The sequence below is a fragment of the Sinohyriopsis cumingii genome, chromosome 3 (genome assembly GCF_028554795.1).
Source record: "Sinohyriopsis cumingii isolate HCF-2022 chromosome 3, ASM2855479v2, whole genome shotgun sequence".
In the NCBI taxonomy this organism is placed as follows: domain Eukaryota; kingdom Metazoa; phylum Mollusca; class Bivalvia; order Unionida; family Unionidae; genus Sinohyriopsis; species Sinohyriopsis cumingii.
The window spans coordinates 125,031,228-125,056,016 of NC_142963.1; the positions used below are offsets into that span (position 1 = coordinate 125,031,228).

General features: G+C 35.3%; 1 protein-coding gene across 1 annotated transcript; it reads right to left on the reverse strand.

The window, feature by feature from the left end:
* Positions 1 to 24,168, reverse strand: LOC149803779 (ribosomal L1 domain-containing protein 1-like). Its single transcript, XM_089953567.1, has 7 exons — positions 24,060 to 24,168; positions 20,921 to 21,063; positions 17,318 to 17,462; positions 16,723 to 16,871; positions 13,248 to 13,352; positions 10,809 to 10,975; positions 1 to 1,934 (listed from the first exon to the last, which is right to left on the reverse strand). Exons 1-7 carry the CDS (start codon positions 24,087 to 24,089, stop codon positions 1,441 to 1,443), a joined length of 1,233 nt encoding a protein of 410 aa, XP_089809693.1. The 5' UTR covers positions 24,090 to 24,168; the 3' UTR covers positions 1 to 1,440.
* Between the last annotated feature and the right edge of the window lie 621 nt (positions 24,169 to 24,789).

Sequence of the window (24,789 nt, forward strand, 5' to 3'; positions counted from 1 at the left end):
TGAACATCATAATCTTTATTTGATAAATATTCCACTGTCAGAAACACATCACTAAACAATTCATTTATTGTCAGTAGCACATGACTACAGTTGTTTACATGCATCACATACACGTACTTAAACTAGCCTAGATTGTGGTCGCCTGGAGACAGCTATCTTGCTGAGATTACCCAGAGGATGAAGCTATTCATGGGGAAATGAAAACATGAACAAATTAAAAAGTGATGGCAAGATATATATGGTTTCAATGGACTGGAAATTTAATTTGCATTTTATGCTGTCACTGGTAGCAATCGTAAGCATAAACTTTTTCCTGCAAAAACGTGTTCCAGTCACTTTGTAAAATGCAACAATCCATCAGATTCCATTACTTGTACTGAAGTTTGGTGATAACTTCCTCTTATGAAAGGTGCTTTGTTTTAACTGAAGATTGTAATCAGCTTGCTTTGATGAAGGATGCATGTTATTTAAGTCACCATTCAAGGTCATCTTTGGAGGACAAATAAATGCTCGCTTGTTACTGTGGTGGCAACTTCCACAATTATAGAACACTGAAACAATTTTTTTTCACTTGCTTAGTATTTATACAAAATGATCTCTGCTTCAAATGTAATCAGTTTTCTTTGAAGTTTCAGTAAAACTTTTTACTGAGTACATTACAAAAAATCAAAACAAAAGAATTAGCTGTCATTTGGTCTACTGTAGCCATTTCCTGTTCCTGCCATAAGAGGCTGGTCGCTTGTTAGTAGTCTGGTAGCATGACTATTTGAGTGAATGACTGCATATTGTACTTGGGCCAGGTATCAGCATAAATAGATTATGATATAACAATGCAATGAAGATGGTTAGTCAATATGAACAACGGCTTTGTTTTTGTAACGATAGATATTTTCCAGTACATTTTATATCTAAGTTTGTGGCTTCCTTTCATGGTGGCTTTGAAATTCACCACTCTAAACCCAAGATTGCATATAAAGATTCAAAGAGCCAACAATGTTGTCACAACAAAAATTACCAGATATTATATTTTGTTACCGATAAGGGAAGAAAAAAAATCATAATCTGCACTATCCCTGAATAAACTTTTTTGTTATTTTTCATCCCTTAATGACATTTTTTGGCATGTATGAGAAATATACATTAAAAAGAAATTTCAGAAGCAACATGATCATCTTATAATAGAGTTCATACACAATCTCCTTCCCAAAATGATAGTTAACCTTTACACAAATTATTCATACTTTTAAGATTTTTTTTGTGTACATGTATATGAAACTTTGGAAGCCACACCATGATCGCATTACATCTGAACTTGTGTTATCACGGAGCATGCTTATAGCCAGGTTACACTATATATGGCCTATTCACTAATTTACAGAGAAATCAGACTGGATTCCAGATCTTTTCATTTAAATCTTACTTGATAGTCAACTTGTAACTCTAATCTTTTATCAATACTTTCGGTTTCTTTATTTTCAGTCCTCTTCCTTTCTTTTCCAATTTTGTCTTTTGTCTTTTAATGAAAATGTCCTTGTCATGCAACCTTTTCTTTGCATTTTTAACAGCTGCTTTTCCATCAGTGGTGAGATTTTGCACAGAATTTTCTGCTTCCATTTCATCAGCTTTCACAGATGCCTTTTCAGACTTGTCCATTGAATCAGCATTCTGGCTTATTTCATTTTGAGATGATGCAGTGGTTTTTGCTGATTTAGATTTTTGTTTTGACTTTATCTTCTTTTTGGTTGACTGACTTTCTTCATCATCTTCTAGTGACCTTTTAAAATTTCGGATTGGTTTTCCACTGTCGTCCACAATCTGTATTGCACCATTCGCACAAACCTTGACCTTCCCCTCTAATACTGTGGTAACATCGTCTATGTATTCTGCAGCATGTGATCTCTTAAACAATGGCAGTTCAACACCCTCTCCAGAGTCTGAAGAAAAGAATGAGATTGATGAGGATCTCATATGACAATAAATGTAGACTTGTGATTTGTAATTTTTCTGTGTGGATAAAACTGTAATAATGAAATACTTACTTGTATGCATTGCATAGTTTTTTTTTTTTATTCAATGACAGAATTAGCTCCATCTTTATAATAATCTTCCATGGATGAACCTCCAGAGAGATTTCTGGAAAAAATTCCAACACATGAGAGACCCAGCTTGCTGCCCAATTCTCTGGTGCATGCACTGCAGACCTCAGAGCAGGGTAGGAGAAGCAATCTGGCAATACCTAACTATCTATGACATTAAAATTGGTTCTGCATCCTAAACATTTATGAGCAATATGTTAGGGGTCATCCATTTAGTACGTAAGCAAAAATCTGGCAAAGCTTGATCCCTCTACCCACTGTACACTTGCATACTTTGTTTTTTACAAACCCCCACTCCGACATACATACGCTTGACGCACCCCGAATTCTATATAACGGACTATATTGAATCCACGCAGAAATGATCAAGGATTAATAATATTATAATAATATTAACGTGTTTAATAAAACATAGTCCACCAATGATGAATATCTGACTGCATCAAAAAATAAGATGTGCACCTTAAAAAAGTTTGTCTAGTGTATGCTAAAAATAAAATGCCGACTGAACTAGTCGAACAGGCTACATATTAAACAAATTATTATTGGGGTTTTACCCCACCACCCCGTTTCCTATGTGTACATACATTATCAGTAGACCCCCCAAATATGCAAGAGTATGCATTTGGGAAGCTTACATACTAAATGGATGGCCCCTTACCTGTTGGCCACAAGAACTAGTATAATCTTGTTTAAAGTTTTTAAAGTGGTGTTTATTTGTTCTTTTTTTTAACTGTTTTAAAGTTGTAAAAGATCCATCTGCTCTGAAATCTTCAGTCATAGAACATCAACGAGTCACACTGTAATGTAAGTTCTGATTAACATCTGACACGTTTTTAAACGTAAAAACTGGGCCGCTATGTAACTACCATACCAATGTAATGAATCTGAAAGGCAAGGTTTCAAACTGATGAAACCTGTCTGTTTTCTTGGAAATAGAAAATAAGGAAAGTACATGTACATCTATGACATCTCCTAGTACTCTTAAGATATTCTTAATGCAGCAGTCATCTTTTTAAGAATATTTTCAGATTTAAATGAGTGAAAGAAAAGGATAATAAAAAGGACAACCTTTCATTGCTTTATTTTTTTTAGCAAAACAGCTTAATCCATATACAGGTGAGTGTAAGACATAATTTGCTGGGAAAAAAAATGAAATGATTATGCCAAAAGCATAATTGTTGGCAAGTATTTATCAGGCTGGCAATGTGAGAATTCAAACTGATGTCCAGGCCTTTAGAAGACTCGAGAGCATTTCATAAGCCTTGTATCTCTTCAAAAAATAAGAGAAGTTACTGCAGAAACCCAGCCTTGTATCTCTTCTTAAAAGATTCACCACTTAACATTACAAACCTTGTATGTGGAGTGCCTCCTGACCTGAATAATGCACTCAACTTTGCTCGAAAATCGGTTCTGCGGATAAATCACTTGAGATGAGCCTTGTGTGTCCATGAACTGTTGTGTTGGAAGGAGCCTGTGTTGATACATGAGGTCTCTCCCCTCAGGCTATGTCCTAGGCTGGTCTCAGCAAATTGGCAAGATCAATGAACCACAACTGTTAGAGCTACATTGAGGATATCAAGAGCAGTGGAGGTTTTGGAGCACATGTGGAATAATTCTGAATGGGTAAATGAGTAAACGAACAGGTGATTCCACCCCAGGCCGAATGTTTCCACTGCTCAGGCTCTCTGATAAAAAACTGGGAGGTCTAAAAGGGAGCCTGTTGTTCACTTTTGTCACAAACGAGTACATGAAGGGTCTCTCAGTCCGAACAATAAGACTGCTACAGATTGGTGCAGTGACTACTCCATGATGACTATCTTGCATTTCCTGTACAAACTGCCAGGTGAGACCATCATGCAGTGACACTGTATTTTGATGCATCCCTGAAGAGCTAGATTTCAGATTGTTTATGCACAGGATATATTCTTCTATGGACTATGAACCCTGAACAACTATTACTGCTGCACCGATTCCCTGAATAAATATGAGAAGTACATAGCCCCTAAGGATACATTCTGCGAAGGATGCCAGAAATGATTATGGCATTGTGAATATCAGCTTCTACAATGTATGGCGCTCAGAAAAATTCCTTGCCCCAGTCGCCCAGCCTCCTTCTAGCTTCAAATGAATACCCCACGCTGAATCTGATGCACCCATGATTAAAGGGGGGGGGGAGGGGGGATTGAGATTGTGGATGGTGACTCCGGTACATAACTAGTCCCCATTTTCCCACCAACTCTAGCGATGTTCCTAAAGAAAGTCTGGCCCTGAGAAATCTGAATTGTTATAGGGAGGCTTCTTTGTTTCCAGCTTATGAAGAGGATAAACTGGAGAGGTTACAAGTGAAGTCTTCCTAAAGGAACCAGGTTTACTGTGGAGTTCAATTTTCCCTGATGAGCTGACAACCCGTTGGCTCTCAGCACTTCCAACATGTCCAGGATCCTGTCCACTCTGTCCTGTGGGACACAGACTAATCATCTATTTGTGAGGAAATTTATCCCCACATATATAACTTCCTGAAATCAGACAAGTTCTGATTTCTCTAGGCTGGGTAAAAGACCCAGCCATGTCACTATCAGACCTGCCAACTCTGACAAGTCCATCTCAGTAAGGCAGTTGATTTTTTTCCCTGTAAAGTGTAACAAAATACCTATAATTGCTATTGTAAAGCTGGAAAACGTAATTAAAAGTTCAATGCATTGATGATAAACATTATGTTCAACTGAACAGTTTGTAAAGTATGTGTACTTTATTTACCACAAGTACAGTTGCACAAACTCTAGTTCTAAGCCCTATGCAGCTCATAGGCTTGTTGCTATCTCTCAACTTTACATAATTCATGGAAATTCTTTTCCATTTCTCAACAATGGTAATCAAATTTCCCGCCATGAGACATACTCAAATTGGCACATGATGTCAAATAAGCATAATTGTGTCCTTCCCAGCTTTTACTCACAAGAATGTAAATATTCCTTTTTATTCTTCTGTGTTGATTATTAGCACTTTTCTAGAAGCTTATTTTCCCTTTCGTCTTAAAAATGCATTGATTTCTGGATGCCATTTAAAAAAATTCTAAAATCAACAGTTTGATCATGCAGATGCTTCACATGAACAAATAGGTGCAGTTTCAAGCGTCTGTGGTGCTGCTGTAAAGTTTGTCTGGTTCCCCGATTAATTTCACTAATTCTAAGATGAAACCCGGACTTAAATAAAACATAGAAGAACAAATTATCTGGATTTTTCGCCAACAATAATTTTTCCATAGTTTTTGCTAGCATGTTGTAAGTTCGTATTTTAAGGGTAATTTGTGTAAGACTTACGGCAAAATTGTAAGAGTTGGTAGGTCTGCACTATGGACCAGCAGGACAGACTGTGATTTAGGGACTCCAAGTGACCATAGTGGACCAACCATTCATAAAAATACAAGAGGATAGAAATCCAGTGATCATTGGTGGAAGGTGACAACTGCCATTTACCCTGGTCAACGCTTTGGAGGCTAGGTTGAATGGCTGAGTGCAAAAGTAGGCTCCTCCCTAGTATCAGACTCAACAGGAGGTTCATACATCTGGTCTTTTCACTAGGGAGTTTGGGGGAAGAGAGCCTGGAGCCTGGACTCCTCATTGTAAGATGATGTCAGGCTTTAACTGGCAACATCAACCCTGCCATTATGCCAGGACCCTAAGTCCATGGCAGCATGAATGGGAAGGACAAGTTATTTCCCTGAAAGGGATCACTTCATATCAAGCAGGAATTCAGAGGGATATGGGAAAGAGAGGGTATGCCAATCCAATCCCCTTCACTGGCAGCCTTGTAAAGTGTGTGCATATGCTCCACCTGATCTTTTGTCATACCAATGGGGTTCTCATGAGCAGTGAACAGTGACTGGTCAGGTGACTCTGATCTGAATTGGGAGTCCTCCTCTGTAACAATTGAGCATGACTGTACCTGTCTGCTACCAAAGAGGTTTCATCTATCAGTGGCATCAGGGTTACCTTTTCTGAGATGGTGCTGCTCCTACCTCATAGGGGTGGGTGGGGGCACGACTCAATTTCTAGTGCCACTGTGACAAGGATCGGGAGAGAGTGCCGATTCCTCCACAATGAGGTAAGGGATTGGTGGGAGGAACATCTCCCTGTCCTCCCTCTGAGTTTCTATGGATATTCCCTCGGGAGAATTCAATGTGGAGGGACCACCTGACTCATCTCTCGGTCTGGTCATTCACCTCATGGGTACTCAAGCCTTATACATCTGTCAAGAGACAGATCACAAACATAAAGGACTCCATTTACCCTCAAATCCTGAGAGACCCACAGTACTCACACAGGGTGAAGGAAGACCCACAGACAGCAGAACAAACACATCTGCAAACATGTGCAAGAAATGCAGGTGGTGTGGGAATCCCATGGGGCCATTTTATGCCTTCATCTCCTGCAAAATCTGAAGAAAGAAATAAAAAAATGTAATAAAAATTAAAAGTATAAGTACATATGATGTCATTTAATGTACTGCAGTACTTGTACTTTTTTATTACATTTTTTTAGCTGCCAACCTTCCAGACTCACAATTAGTGAAAAAAAGGGATAAAAAGTTGTGAATTAGCGAAAAATACCATGACAATAACTCTGACTGTCAATACTACACTATATCAAGATTGCAATATAAAACTAAAACACTACACATATGCAGAAATATTTATTTATCAAGACATAATACTGTGGCAGATTTGAGCTTCCTCAACTGCTTGTTCATAAATTTGTTTTCTAAACAGTTCATCTTGGTGACTAAAATTGTTGACAAATTTTCTGCAGCTAAGGAGGCCCTAAAGTCTGTCTTATTTTTCCTCACTAGAGAAAATACTCTTTCGCTGTCACTGCTGCTGTGAGGAATGCACAGGAGCTGCAAGACTTGGTTCTTCCACAGGAAAATTTGGAAGCAATTTTCGAGTCCGGGAACATTTGTCGGAACAAATGTTTAGCAAGTCTCCAGCTGATGAAAGTAAATTGTGTTCGACAAGAAAACTACAAACAATGCTTCAGCGTTGGTAGCTTGCAGGTCTTCCGCCAATGGTTTAAAATATTTCAGAGCTGAAATCTGCTAATTCTTAATTTTCCCAACTTTACGTGTCTTTTTGCATTGTCTCTGCGACCATGCACAATACTACAATTTGTGGCACACTGAGTGCAAAAAGCATGATGTATATCAATGTTTAATGGCAAAATGCATGGCCAATTTTTGATATATTCCAAATTAAACTTCACTTTTTGAGCAATACATGTCTTTTTCCTTGGTGGTGAAGACATTTTCAAGATCTTACATGCGATGCTGAATAGTAACTCAAATCAGTGTTGGTGACGCATGTGCAGAGCAAATTCCGGTTAGGCCCCAGATTCTCTCAAAAGCATTTGTAAAACTACTTTTATACATTTAGATTAAAATAGGCCAACTGTACTAATTGGCTGTAGTTCTACTAATATCACGACCAGCAGTACCGGACCATTTCGGCAATTGTGAAAATCACAACTAGCGCTTAACGGGAAATCGGTCATTTTAATTAAAGATTTAAAATAATTGAGAATTGGAGAATTCATAAAGTTTTGACTTGTGGTGTGAATAAGTGAATCGCAGAAAAAGTCGCGAAATTCACGCCAAACTCGTGAGGGTTGGCAGCTATGCATTTTTTATTTCTTTCTTTTTATAAAAAGACCAAGGAGAGATGTGTAACTAGAAACACACCATTCTAGTATTGCTCTTTAATGAATCTAATGAATAGGTAAAAAGAATACACGAAAGAATAATACAATAAGACAAACCAAAGGGAGTGAGTAGGCTTGCTTTAATGTAATAATTGACAATAGTGCTAATCCCTGTTGGAATGTACTAATGGCACTGTCCTACTCAATATAAAACAAGAAAAATCATATCATAGAAAGCTGGTGTGCGACTCCCTTATATGAGACTAAGGGGCCATCCATTTAATGTATACGCAAAAATCTGGCAAAGTTTGACCCCTCCCTCCCCATACACATGCATAGGTTTTTACACATACTTCATCTGCATATGTATGCTTGATGCCCTCCCCCATTCTATAGAACGGCCTATATTTAATCCACACTGAAACAATCAAGGATTAATAATATTAACGTGTTTAATAAAACTTAAAAATGTTTGTCTAGTATCCGCTAAAATTCAAACACCGACTGAACCCAGCTTAACAGGTTATGTATTAGATAATATGTTATTGAGGTTTCACCCCACCCCGTTTCCTATGCATAGGAACATTATCAGCAGACCCGCCCCATATGCAAGCATATGCATTTGGGTTACCCCCCATCCTCCATGCGTATGTACTAAATGGATGTCCCCTAACTTGATGTAATACATAAAAGGGAAGCAATAATTGATGTTCACTATTTGGGTGGGTGGGGTGGGGGTAATAATGTTCACTAACTAATGGGGAAATTCTGATAAGGAGGTCTCATTTTCCAGCAATGATGTTAGACAGTACTTACCCCTGAGCCAAAATAAGACAAGTTTGAAATAAATCACGTAACTCCCACACACTGCTGAAATTGTTAACATCAACTGTCTCGAAAACTTGCAAGAGAGCAAAATATTCATAAGAAGAAATAAAGGACTTAGAGATTAACCTCTGAAAAATACAAATTAATTTGCCCAATGCACAATTTAACGTGAGCTGAAAGCAAAACTTCTTGCAGCAACATTGCAAAACTACAATGGAAATGGAGCCCTCAAAAAAGAGAGGACTACAGCACAAAGTGACCTGAGCAGCAGACTGGGTCTGTCCTACATTCTGGGTTCTTTCCAGAACTTTCTCTGGAGATTCATCCATGTGAGGATAAATTTATCTAATAAAGGTGAGGGTAATTCCATCATGGAATAAAAAAGCTATGCAATAACTGGTAACATATTACTTAGATTAAAATTTTAAACAGTGCAAGGTTATTTATTCACAATCAAAAATTAAAAAAGAAAACACAAAAAACTGAAGGACTTCTATACAATTAACCCGTCATAAAATTTTGTGGACATAAGAGAACAAAGGCACTGTAATTTTCTGAGATAACCCTATCCATGAATATAATGTTATTCCATGTGCAGTGTTTGAATAATCCTACCTACCATACGTTGCTGGTGTCACACTTATTCAAAAATAATTAAAGACTGGTTGGAGCAGTAAAACGACCAAGCACTCAATTAGGATTTTCCATCAAATACAAATAATTAAAGTTTTCTCTTTTAAAATTTGTTTGACGTGTTTAAAATGAAGTTTTTTTTAATAGTAAAATATGAAAATAACAGCTTCCGGTTAATAAAGATTCCTTTATTTAGTACAACCCACACAACAAAGGCAAGCAGCAAATATGCTTGTAAACAACATGAAACTATTTTATCAAGTGTGTGAAAATTAAATTGTTGCCACACTACTCTCAGGTAACAAAAACCAAAAGAAACATGGTTCCTTTTTTCTCTTATGCCATGAGTAACCTGAAAGCAGGATCACTGCTGACTGCCATCACCCACTTGTTACCAACCAGGAATATCTTACATTATGAACCTAACTCATTTTTTCAAACGGGTTTGTTAAGTCAAGCCAATATTTCACGAATCTGGATGATTACATTCAAAAACAGCTACAATATTTCTACTTTGATAAAGAGGGGGTAGCTTATCATGTAAGATGTTAAGTTCACTCAGACAGTATATTATAGGGTAATCCAAAAAATAATATTACTGTTAATAATTCTCCACATGGTTGTTATGGAAGCCACACTACTCCTAAAGGGATCCACCCTACATACAAATTTGATACAGCATGATCTAAGAAACATTCCTACCATGTTTGTTAAATTAGTTAAAAATAGGTTTTCCACATGATTATTATGAAAGCCATATCCTTGCATGAGGAACAATCCCAATGCCAATTCTAAATGAGTATTCCTTATGCAACCATGTTTGATCAAAATGGCACAGGTGTTCTAAAGAAACTGAAATGTTATGTAACTGTTTACAAAGGGGAAGCCACAATAATGCATTGACCGTCAACTCAAAACACATTTGTTTACAAAATAAAACACTCCAAACAATTCTGATAAAAATTTAGTCATTCTAGAAATGAAGTAGAAAAAGGTTTTTCCATCTGGTTGTCACACCATGGCTGGAAGAACCAACCCAGGCATTTTGAGAAAGCATACCACAAAACAACACTCCTACAGAGTTAAATCAAAACTGGTTCTGCTGTTCTGGAGAAAATGAAACTAGATTTTCCATATGGCTGCTATGAAGCCATACCTTTGCTTAAGCAGCTACCTCAAATAAAATGTCTGTAGGGCATATCCTCATAAATACTTCTACTTGACCAAAATTGGCCATGATATTTATGAAAACTCAAAATTAGCAGATGTGAGTGGACAGACATACAGATGACAGACACTTAGCTATGCCACAAGTTAACATGTATGCCATAAGCTAACATGGCCTTTGTGATTTAAAAATTTTCAGGATGATAGGATGCTATCATCCTTACCAACAGCAGTTTGCTCACAAGGAATATGCAAACATTCTGCAGAATAAATATTGTATGCATTCAGGAGTCACAAAGTTTCGCTCAATGCACCATGTAGGTACATGTATTAAATACTGTGATATATGGACATATAAATATACACATCTTGCTATTAATACATTTACCTAAGCTGATATATAATGGAATGGCAGTTGTATCTGTGGATTTAATGTAGAAATTCTTGATATTTTTTGGTCCTCCTTGAACAGACTGGGACACCTGGCTAGCAGCTGCAATCACATTCTCCACTATCTGCTCATGTGTTAGATCAGTATGGGCTACAGTAACCATGCTGCAAAACAAGACCAAATTAGCGAAGAATCTTACAGTACTCCTCTTTAATATGAAATTTTATTAAAGATTTTAACAATTTCTTTCTAGTGCTAACCTCAATGACCAAAAGTGATTCAAATCTGCACTCCATAAATTTCACTTGAAATACTGCAATTTAATTGTTTATGGTGGGGTACTAATTTTCACGGAACATTATACCACAAAAAAAACTAAAAGATAAAGCAAACAATGTTCCTTCTGTGAAAGCAATGTGATCCTTCCTTACAACACTGAATTTAATAAAGATGAAAATGATACCATCTTACAAAATTTACACTAGTACAAAAATATATTTATTAAAAAATGATAATTACAACTTTAATTGACTCTATTAATATCTACTGCAGTGAAATGACATTGAATTACATCTGCTGTGGACAGTATCATTTCACCATCATCAACTTCAAGTATGAAATAACGATGTGACATTAAGCATTTTCAGCAAGTTAATGAATGTCATATTGATGATATCAAAGAATTTGAAACTTAGTTCTTCATGACAACAAAGTAAAATAATAGGTACAGAAAGACCCATGGAGTTCAGCTCTCATTTTTAAAGAACAAATTTTGGCTAAGTACAAAGTCAGATTATTACACTAAATGAGTGAAGTCAGACGCATTTATTCCCTTTAAAAGGGCCAAGCAGGACAGTTGCAGCAAAATCACGAAAATATTAGATAATGAAGAACTCTTACTAATCATGCTAAAATGGACTAAATTTTCCTACTTAGCAGCCTCATCTACAAATAAAACAGAATGTTGCATGTTCTCCAGAAATGACATGCATAATTTTGAGGACAGTGACTGTTTAATGCTCAGATTGAAGCAACAGATGTTTTAACTAAGACGGACTTAAAAGAGTGCGACAGTAATGACCACCAATGTCTGGCATGATGTAAAGAATGCAAATGTTTTTTGCATCTGAGCTGCACCAAGACTAAAGTAAAATGACTACAAAAATAATAACAAAAAATCTTTAACATTGTTGGTAACAGCAACAGACTGCCATCAGAAAAGTAAAACCTATGTGGGGATACATGTATTAATGTTTACAAGAATTTATAAACCTGAATCTAATCATTAGTTGAATATATTGCCTCTAAGAAAGCTTTTAAAAGTCTCCAGCAGCCGTAGCAAACATAAATTATGCTGAAAATAAATGCAGACAAAAAGTGAACTTGAAATATTGGCCCTAGTGACAGGACATTAAAAAAAGAAAAAAAAAAAAGAAACAGATGTAAAGTTTTGTTTTTATGGTGCTGAACCATATTTTATAAATCAGTGACCTTGATCTTGACCCCAAAATTTGTAAGTTTTTTTTCTACCCGATGAGCAAGACATCCACAAGTATGGTGGTAACTGTAAACGTGGTAAACATGATAGGAAACGTAATTGGTAACAACAAGAGTCTGATGTTATAACATAATTTACTCTGCTTTATGGCAGTTATATAAAACAATTTGCAGTCAAGAGCAAAGTGCACAATATTTATAACGTTGAAATAATGCACATGTACCACTTTTCCTCCTCCCCATGGGACGAAATACATGGAGTATATACAATTACATTTTCACGGTTGTTAGTTATAAACAACATGTTACATAGCTAAATTTTGTCCATGATTTAAAGTTGTAAACAACATGCTTACACAGTAGGAGTTCAAGGGTCCATCTTGTTTACATTTAACTGGGTTTTTCCATAGGAAATCCTCACATTCTATTACAATATACATGAAGTGAAAATATGTATAAATACGGATTTTATAAACAAATGATTCTGTTTTAGATCAGATATAATTTGAGAGGAATTATTAATTTGGAATTACTAAAGTGCTCACTGTCTTTTTGGACTTGCACACACTACTCTTGATTTTCTGTGACCTCATTCAAAGACATTTTGGACTTTTTGCTACACCAGGACATTCAAGACTATCTGAATTCATTGAGAACATTCTATACTTCTGGATTTGTTGGAAATATTTTAATTTGGTATTTAATTCACAATACTTTCAGTGTCTTCTGAATTTCAATTTGTATTGTAGAGAAAAAAATAACTTGATTTTACCCAATTTGCTGGTTTCACTTCTTTCGGTTACAAATGTAAACAAATGGAGTCATTATAATATGCTTTTTTACATGTGCAGATTCCAACACCAAGTGTAATACAACAGTTCAGTCTATACTGCTGAAGCAAGCCAAAAATAAATCCATAAAAAGATGTACTGGACCAACCTGGATGACCCTTTCCCTGCCAAGATACAATGAGCGTTGTTTATGGCCTTTTCCAGTTCGGTCTTCAAATCTTTAGCGGTCATGTTCACCTGCACAGGATGGTTGCTGAAATGGATAGGCTTTACATATCTACAATTCTGTCTGAAGAACAGTTACAGTATCCAAAGACAGAAAAATGGCTGATATTTTTTAGGTCAATTTACTGCAATACCAAGCATGTATACCGCATTTAGAAAAGAATATTTATAATGTGAGTAGAGGGATGACACTCAATACGATTCAATGGAATTGCTAAATTCCCATGGAGTTGGTACAGATTCATGTGAATTTAGATTCTACGTTCTTGTTCCAGATGGGATTCTTGTGATTTTTGTTTTTGGTTTCATTTTTTATATTTATGGCATGTATACATTTTTAAGGTTACTGTGAATCATTTTAAATTCACGGGATACCAATCTTCATGGTTTTTGTGGGCAAGCTTAGCCACAAATTTAAAGTTACAATACTAAGCAAATGAAACAATGAATCCTAAATAAATCTGTCTCAATCAATGTGCAACAATTATTTCATATTACCACCGCAATAAGAAACTGGCATGTTTGATCCTCAAAAGTTTGCATTTAATGGTGACCTGAATAACACCTATACCCTTCATCAAAGCAAGATGACTACAATCTTCAATAAAAACAAAGCTCCTTTCATGTAAAGAAGTTAGCACCAAACTTAAACAAAAGCAACGGAATCTGATCATTTGTTGCATTTTCCAAAGTGAATGGAACACTTTTATTGTGCTGTGAAAGTTCTTGCTTTGCAGGAAAAATGTTTATGCTTACAATCGCTACCAAAGGCGGCATAAAAAAGCAAATTAAATTTCAAATCTTTTGAAACTATATCTATATGGTCGCAAAAAATGTTTGTTAAACTTTTTAATTTGTTCACGTCTTCATTTCCCTATTAACAGCATCATCCCCTTGGTAGCCTCGGCAACATGACTGCTGTCTCCATCTGACCAAATTCTAGACCATCTGAACAACTATAAAGCCACATCCTACTGGTTAAAAAAAGAACATTATTGTATCATAAATCATTATGATTCAACCATAGTTTGACATCCACTGCTAATCTCTCTGTTCATGCTTCCATCAGTCTGTCCATTACCACATATATTCCCAAAACAATGGGTGGAAATTCATGAAACTACACAGACATGTTCTTGGAGTAGCCCAACATCTACAGCAAGCTCCCAACATTATGGTCCTTTGGAAGGAGACAATGACCAGATGTACAGGAATTTCAATTCTTGTAACATTTTCAAATACTTTCTGACCAAACTCTATTTTATGCAGTCAAAGCAGGAAGATACAAAATGTATGTGATCGATTTTTCATTATATCCCATGCATCAATATCTGGATGTTGAGGTGGATATTGGTAGGGGTATATGTGTATGGGGTTTGGAATATGCAATAAAAAGTAATGGGATTTGCGCATTATTATTATTATTACTACCGTTTTTGCTGTTATTGTTACAGTTAAGACAGACATGTGGCATTAAAAGTAGACAAATACACTACTTGGGATAAAGTCACTGAAAAAAACAACAGGAAAACGCCTAAAAGATTGTACTGTGGTAAAAACAATTAAAAGTTAGGTGCCATGCCATGAAAAAGTGATGCTTGGAAATACTTTGCCATACACACATTTCCATAAAATATATCAGATAAGCATAACTGTCACATCCATAAATATCATTTTAATTTACCAATTTCAGCTTCTTTCATTGTATACTTCAGGCATGTGCAACTTCCTCTAGGGTGTAGGCAGGATAAGCAATTTTTAAAGCCACACCCTATGATACAAATAAGCAGATAAAACTGGGTCACAGACCAGATTCAGCCCAAGCCTGGTACACTTGAAACAAATGAAAGGATGTCACTGAAGATCAGGCTGTACTCTAACTTGCTTTACATTATGGACAAAAACAACCAACTGTTGCCTGAACAACCCAAATACAAGACACAGAACAATTTCATATTACTAATCAGGGCTGAGTAAAGTTTTTTTTGACCACTAGTCCAGGACAAGTAGTTTCAGAAAATTCAGTAGTCCCACCTTTTTCTTCACTAGTCCCACCTTACTTTTCACTGGTCCCAAAATGGTAATCACTTGCCAAGATTTGATGAGACATATGTACTTAATCCATAGAAAGAAGAAGAAAAAAAACAATGAAATAATATACGACATAATCATTTCTTAAAAGAATTTAATTTTATAAAAACATTGGTTGTTATACATTTGGCTTCTTCAGGTTCATGTATATATGTTTTCGCTGATGGATTTGAAAATATGTCCATGTATATGTCTGCCACATGCATCAGCACTAAGCCAGCAGTTGATAGCTGTGTCTGGGTTAAAGTCCTCAAGCTCTGGTCCATTTGCAGAAATGTTCATTAGCATTTGTAAACTCTTGGTTTAAGGAATTCCTTAAAGAAATTTTCTCCAAATCGCCGTTATTACTTCCTGGGGGGGGGGGGGGGGCACCAGACAGATGTCCCCCCCACTTCCAAAATAAAAGAAAAAGGCGCTTTATATCACCTGTGTTTACCCCCTCAGATATGCTGTGTGTTGTTGTTTAGTTACAGACTTTTTTTTAAAAAATTTATTTTGAAATTTTTTATGGGGTATTTTATTTCCTTTCCTTGCGAAAATAATTTAGCAAACTCATTTTATCCACAGAGTAAGTATCAGCTTGCTTGACCACTACTTATAAAGTGATCGTAACATCAATTTTCTCTTTTAAATATGAACTGAAACAGCTCATTAATTAGCGTAATTGTTTCACTTCAAACACAATATCGCACGTGGAAGTTAATCATCTGTATAATCAATTAGAAATTAAATAATCATTACTGTCATTTAATCAGTTCATAAAGGAAACCAACACTGATGTCGGTAAAGTACCATTCATTAATTTAATTACACAAACTCGCTGGATTAAAATCATAGTGAGCTGCTAATTATGATCTAGACCGAGTAAACTCATTGCAACAAAACCGCGTACAACACTGCTAATTGATCACACTGGCTTTCTTTTGTCTGATGTGCTTTGATTTCCAATTAATTTGGTTGCTTAGTCCAATATGCAGTCAAGCGGTAACAGGATGTAAATGTATACACGAAGAGGGGTAGAATCAAGTATTCACTATGTCCGGATGGCATGATTGGCCAAATAAAGGTAGATATAGTGATTAAAGCACGAAAATAAGGACTAGCTTGACTTTTTTTCAAAGCACCTGTTCCGGACTAGCGACCTCGAAAATTGTACTTGTCCGACTTCAAAATGACTAGTCCGCAACATCGGGCTATGGGATTTGCTCAGCCCTGCTAATACAAATGTACAACCTAAATTTCACAAAATAAAATACAGGATTCATCAATTGTCATAATTTAAAGATCTACAGTTCATGAAGCAATACCATTTCTTGGAGAAGAAATTTTTTCCTAGAATTCCAGGGAGCAATCCCACAATTCTCTCATCTGCTAAAAATAGATCATATGCATTGGCCAGCATCCTTTTCGCATCAAATGGAGAATAGTCTGTTCTGAGTGCTTTCACTGGTAATATCTGAAAGTGTTGGAAGCAAAGCGTCTCAATTGCATAATTACCAAACTGGTAAATATAAAACATGAAAATTGAAAGGGATGAATAACTGGAATTTTATATTGCCTGTTTCTGGTACAATGTACCATATGTGTATTAACTACCTACCTAAAATGATGTCAAAGAAGAAAAATTCAATTACAGAAGTGGAAAATGGACTAAATTCAACAAATAAAATCTAAGTAAATAAAGAAATGTAACAGCCTGAACAGTGGTTTTATTTTTATATCTACAAGATTCAATAGCTGTTTGTGGTCTTTTTGTTTTAAATTTCAGCAGAAATGTTTATCATTATATATCACTGTAAATCACAACCTCTAAGCCTAAATACCAATATATGGTTGCAGTAGCAAAATCTGCAGAAACATTCACTCTTTTTCAATCTCTTTTTCATTCCACATTTTAACCACCTTGCTGATTTTGCTGATTCCATTGCGGTCAAGCAATTCCTGAAAATGTCTAACAGTCACTTCATATTCACGACTCTTTTTATCGAGGTCTTTAACAAAAAGACAGACTTCTCTTGCATCATAATGGATAGAATGAGGAAGACTTCTGGAAAAACAACAAAAATTGACATAAAATATGCAATATTTGTAAGTAAATGCAAGATCTCAAACTTTCATTAGGAATTTGAAAACGTTCTAGAGATTTCTATAAAAAAAAGTGATTAATATAACGTATCAATGCAATTACAGTCTCCACGATAGGAGCAGGGTTGCTTCATTGGTTAGTGTTCCAGAAAGCAAACTAAAAGGGTATAAGATTGAATCTATCCATCGGATCAACCTGGGTCAACTACATGGTGTGCCTGGACAGGCACTTTACTTCTATTGCCACCTGTTTGTGTTGCTATGCCATAAAATACCAAACAAAACCAAATTCTCAACAGTAATTATCAATGACATATAGTTTCAAATTGCTGACTGGCCATGCACTAAAAACCTGTTAAAAATCACATTCAGCTGGTGTTAATTGAAAAGATGTGGGTCCTGCAGAAAACTAAATTCGTCTCTTTGTTTTATTATTTTGCTAGAGAGTTAAGCAGTCTTTGTTTATTTCACCCAACACCTAAGAAACTGTAACTCAAAAATGTTCAAGATGAAATGGTTTTGAACTTTCTAAACAAGTATAGTTATTTGACTGTATTTTTGAGGTTTTTACCCTTTTTACCTACATTTTTGTTTGGTACCCCTGTGATATGAGACACACTTGCCAATCTTTTAATACACATTGGATATGGGCAGTCATTATATTTTTATGGGGAAATAGGATATTTCTTTTGCAACAAACCATTTTTCATAAATATGTAGATTTTCTCTGATAATATCTTGAAAGCAAATTCTGTATTATGTTTCCTCTCAGGACTTGTTCTACTAGCATTTTGTGTAAGACCGCCATCACAGATATTTGTGTCGCATATTATTTCCAATACGGTATGTATATTGGTTGTCCAGGCAGCAATAATTTCATTTAGGACCATCTAGACACCATAAGAAACCATATGGTTTAGAAGTCAAGATAACAAAATTTTCAAGATGGATGCCACAGCAGCCATTTTGGATGCCAGACTTGCACCATTTTCATTTCGGACCAAATGGACATAATATAAAGTGTTTTACTGAAAAGACCATTTTTATATGACTTCCATTCTGATGAAGCAGGATTTTCAAAATGGCTGCTGATGTGGCCATGCTGAATGTCTAAGATGAACCATTTTCATTTAGGTCTAAAACTAGATACCATTAAGAAGTCTTCTGGTGAAAACCCATGTTGATAAAACCTTCCCCTTCCATTCTGGACAAGCAATAACAAGACTTTCAAGATAGTTTCACTGGTGGCCAGGATGGCTGTCAGATCTACATTTTCTTTAGGACTAACATGACATTGTAAGTCTTTCAGTGAAAACCCCATGTTGATATGACCATCCGTTATGGAAATGCAAATTGAGATTTAAAGCTCTTACATGTTTTTGCAAATTTTCCAGTGATATGCTGCAATTCATTAGTAAAACTGCTTATATACATGTCTGCAGAATACATAAGCACAACTCTGAAATGTAGAACAAAGTTTGCTTTGGGATCAATTCCCTTACCGTGAGCTGTGTAGAAAGTTGCCTAATGCTGTGCAATACATGTATATTTAGTACTGATAACAGACATCAGACATGGGCAGAATATTTTTATTTTCAACCGGAAGCAGGATATCTTTATGTGCCCAACCCCTTTAATCATATACCTGGAAACATTTCTGATATTATCTTTATTTAGGTAAAATCAGTCAATGTCTTTTTAGATGACTTGTTCTCATTACTTTTTGTAGGATGACAAAAAGCAGGTATTTGTGAGGCATATTATTCTATCGGCTAAAATTGAATTAGTTGTCCCTAATACATTCTTGTTCAGTCTGTTGAGGCTGATTCTTTATGAATCTCCCATGGTCCAAAAAATACAAACTTGGATCAGTGTGATCTTGATTAGATAGTGCTACATCTTAATGACACTGATGCACTGTGCAATGTAAGAAACAAAGGCTTCAGAAAAAAATTGAGGGCATTAATTTTAAAAGTGTATCTGTTTGGTTTACCAAAAAGATTCAGCAGTTGTTATTAACAGTTGAATTAAAATAATTCCAATCTATGATGGTTTGGGGAAAAAACTAAATTGTTAACTATTCATTTAAATGGGTCTATTCATGCTGATTTCTACAGCTCTTTTGGATTCGATTAAACTGCACCTGGTGATTTTTGCAGTGTTTTAAACTTTGTAAAAAGTTACTGCTTTCCAATGTTTGTTCATTTTCATGGTTTCTGACTTGTTCAATATTAAATTCATATATTCATGTGTGTAGTCATGATTGGCTGTAATAAATATGGCTGCATGCTTTGGGATCTTCTTAAGCTTCCATCAAATTTGGTCAATGCTAAGCAGTTACTGAGAAGTAGTCCTTTCAAGTCTTTAAATTTTAGTAATAATGGTGGCCATATTTCATGGAGAATCAGCATCATTTGAATAAATTTTTGACAAGGCCCTTTATGCCAAGATGGCACCTGTAAAGTTTGCACTACAGTGTTGAGCAGTTTTTCATCAAAAGTCGTTTAAACATTCATCTTTTTTATTAACTGTGGTTATAGATGATGGTGGACTTGAATCATTTTGTATGACATCAAGCCAGAAAGTTTTCAATAAAAATTGGATCAAATTCTGTTCAACGACTTCATAGAAGATGTTGTTAGTAGGTTTTTCTGCTTTTAATATCAGCAACCATTTCTAATAGCGAACTGGCATTTATCCATTAAAATTGCAAGGTTGTCGCACCAGAATGGTGTCCAATTATGTATTTAGTCTCTGAGAAATACAACTGCATTAAGGTTTCCAATATTTTAAAGTAACTGTGGCCACATATCAAGGCTGACTGGCTTCATTCTTACCAATTTCGAAGGTTCTGATACCTGAATACTTTCCATCAAAATATTGTTTGTATTAGCTGCCTAATTTGGTGATGAATCAGCACCCAGAGAACCAATTTAAAAGGTCTTCATATAATGCTTCCTGTAGATCATGTACAAACTCGTTAATCAATTTTATTTTTTTAAAAACTAAATAACAACTCTAAACAAATGATGCAAGAAGGATAAAGTACCATGTAAAAATCGCACCTGGATTTACTCTCTGGTGAGCTGAAAATCATACCAAACATTCAGCCAAATGTGTTAAAATCATGTTCAATCCTGCATGTATTAAAAAAACAACATTGCTCCCTTTTACTTAACATGGCAGATGAAATTTCAAACTAAAATTGCCAGTTCAAGAGTAGGTTGTGATTATTTTCTTAAACTTTTACTATGTTAGGACAATTGCATTTAAATCAACCTAAATAAAACCATCTCATTTGATCAGCATTTAATAAAGAATGGAAGAATGGTGTACTTATAAACAAAGGTTAATCATGTCCCACAAGTTGAATAATTTCTGAAAAATTCAATATACTAATAATTTAAACCATTTACTCACATTTTTATCCTTTTATTCTTGTCTAATGGAACTTTCTTGAAGTTGAACTGAAGGTATAACTTGTTCGGAACATCCACAATATCTTTCTTCTCGCTTTGTTTCTTTACATATAAATTCAGTAGTACTGTCACAGCCTTGTCAACCTGTAAATCATGAAAGTATGTAAGAGTGTATGCATATTATTAAGATCAAGATAATATTTTGGCATAAACACTTGATAAATTATCACAGCAGTACAAAAACATGCAAATTATGCTTTGGATCTCTCAAAAGCTACCCCTTTCTGCAATTATAAAGTGGTCTGAAATTAATGAATATATTTATATAGATTGGGTTTAATGACAAAGCAGCACAATCATGGCAATAGTGTGCCAAGTATGATTAGGTATCCAAAACAATGGCATGCAAAATAAATATTATGGGGAAAGTATAAATACAAAGTCACATTTTTAATTTAAACAGTATTCTTAAAGCCTGCCTTAGATGGGAGATCATCATGGGATGCATTCCAGGGAAAAATGGACGACTTCCTACATCCTCCATCACATAGGGGTGGAGGGTCAAACAAGTAGGATGTTCTTGTGTTAAGATGGCTAACCCACATGGCCCCTCCTAATCTAGATCTGACCCCTCCCATATTCCAACTGTACTGCACATTGGGCTTGTCAAATAAAAAGTTTTATCTTATTTGCCCAACAAACCCTTAAGCATGCCAACAAAATGCAACATTATGACTTTCAAGTTTTTGAAAGACTTGTAAATATTAATATTCAGCTCTCTACTGGGGTTCCACTTCTAGATCCCCACCATTTGAAGACTGCTTACTGGTATCAAAAACCATAAAGTTTGTGTACAAATTAAAGAATATATCTATAAATGGGAACAATTTCTGTTCACTGTATTTCACTGGTTACCTATAATTAGAACTCAATTGTCTTTCATGAAGTATACTGGGTAATGCTTAACACCAATGGGTAGTATACTAAGCGATACCTATGCACCTGTTTGAGGAATAATCTAAGCTATGGGAAGAGTGACTTGTAAAAACATTCAATGATTTCATCTTAAAGAAACAAAAAACGTTATCACTTTACTTTGCAGAAAAGCGTTTTTATTTGTTGCCAGTTGCGTGTGATATTCCTGAAAATTTTACTGTTGTTGCACTGTTAGTTGACATCAAAACATGCTACAGTGCCGTTAGTTAGACAGTAAGACCCATCACACCCCAGAATAAAAATATCAGGTGATATGTCTTATGCCGTAGTAGTACAACAATGTAAGACACAGCACATGTTGTTTTTGTTTAAGTGCCATGTCTTACTATCTAAATAACGGGCTTGTATAGCATGTCATTGACATCAAAACAAGTAGTCAAAGTTTCAGGAATATTTCACACATTTGGCAACATATATCAGCACTCTTCCACTAATTGATGTGTAATTAATATACTTATTGTGTTATCTTTATCCTGGCAGAATGAAAACAGGACACTAGCAAATGGATGCATTTTCATGTTCCATTGACATACATTTGAATTTATTCCAATGTGATGGTAGTTGAGGTATGCTTAAGTATGTTTAAGTAGGTTCATGTTAGGGATATGTTTCTTTAATGAAATGAAACATTGCTTTACAGTCCCAATAGGCATAATATATTTGTATTTGTTTCGTTAAAGAATATTTCAACTTAACCCTATTTTGACATTCCCTGCTTTCATCACTTTCCAGCCAAGTGAAATGTAGGCCAACAAAACTTGAAAATGGATCCATTTCTTTTGTGAGAATTTGAATTTATTACAGAAAGGACATCACGGTAAGTAAAGTCTGACAAAAACAACTTTAATTTGTAGGAAAGTGTTGTTATTGGTTGCCAGTTGTGTTTGATATTTCTGAAAATCTGAACTTTGTTATACTGTTAGTCAACATCAAAACACGCTACACAGCGCCATTATTTAGGCTGCAAGACCCATCACCAGAACAAAATTATTGGGTGATGTGTCTTACATTGTAGGACTAAGGCTGTAGGACTAACAATAACTGATTTTGAATGGCATGTTCACTCAAAGTTTATCCATTACTTCTAGTCCTACATGTAAGACCTGACGCTGGTATTTATGTTTTGGGCATCAGGGTCTTACTGCCTAACTAACAGTACTTTGTAGTGTGTTTTGATGTTGACTAACATCGTAACAAAAGTCAAATTTTCAGGAATATCTCACGCAACTGGCAATTAAAATAACGGCGCTTTTCTACAAAGTAAGGTAATAATGTTTTAGTCAGACTATACTTACTATGATGTATTTTCTCTAATAAATTCAAATTCTCACAAAAGAAATGGACCTGTTTTCAAGTTTCACTGGCCTACATTTCAGTTGACAGGAAAGTGATGAAAGCCTGGAATGCCGAAATCAGGTTAAGTGGAAATATTATTCTTTAACGAAACGAATAAAAATATAATAATGCCTATTGGAACTGTAAAGCAACGTTTCGTTTTGCTCAAGAAGCATATCACATGAACCAACTTAAACATACTTCAGCATACATCGACTACCGTCGCATTGCACCAAATTCAAATGTATGTCAATGGAACATGAAAAGGCGTCCATTTGCATGTGTCATATTTTCATTCCGCCAGGATAATGACAGCACAGTAAGTATATTAATTACACATAAATTAGTGGAAGAGTGTCGATATATGCTTCCAGATGTGTGAGATATTCCTGAAAATTTGACTACTCATTCCGATGTCAACGAACACACTATACAAGGCCGTTATTTGGATAGTAAGACAGCACCTAAACAAAATCAACATGTGCCATGTCTTACATGTAGGACTACCTTTACTTCGTGTCAGGGCTATAATAGACTCTGAATCTGTTTAGGCGCATAATTCATACTTCTATTGCTCTGCAGGTCATTATTTATTCTAAAATCCATGAACTACTTAAAAATATCATCCAAAATGTCTTTCAAGCAAACTTTGAACTACTGCCATCGAAAACGGGTGATTTATCACGACTAGCAGGAAAACAAATCATTTAAACCTCAGACACAGTATGTATTTCAGTGGAGCTGAAAATGTACAAACAAAGAACTCTTAATTATGGGCATGCTGAAAGAAAACAAGGATCGCATGAAACCTGTGCTTTGGGGAGTTGAATTGGCTCCATTTGTCTACTGCACGTGTTACCTCTAGGATGGTTCTAAGATGCAAAATAAGGTTATTTTTCCCGTTTAAAGAGTACCAGTCCACCTGGAATCCATGAATAATGGCTGATTAGGATCATGGCTGATTCATGCCGTAGCGGATTCGGCCCATATTACGTGCTGATTCGGACCATGTGAAATATTACAAATATATCACAAACATTATGGAACACACATACCTAATTTATGTTAGTAATTACTTTTTCTGCAAGGATAGTAAGCGAATGTGAAAAGATTAATTTTCAGCTCTTAAATGTACGTTAGATAGTTATTAGAAAATTTCTACCCAAAATTATAACAAAACAGATATGAACTATCATATTTACATTGTTTAACCAAACAAAATTTCCAAGATTTCAATAAAAAAACATAAAGTTTACTTTCATAAATCAGGATAGTATTATGACTATCAAACAGTAATGCATTTACACTGACCCGATGTTTTTATTGATTTCTCATGAAAATCATGCTTTCTTGGAATTATATTTACCAAATAAATTCTATAAAGAGTTATTGATAAATAAAATGATAGTATAACATACTTTCCTGTTATCATTAATTTTTTATCTACTAGTATTGCTGAACTGTTGTCTGTTGAGTACAAACTTTTAACCAGTCAACTTATTTTCATTTTAACCTTTGCACATTTTAAAATATTCAGTT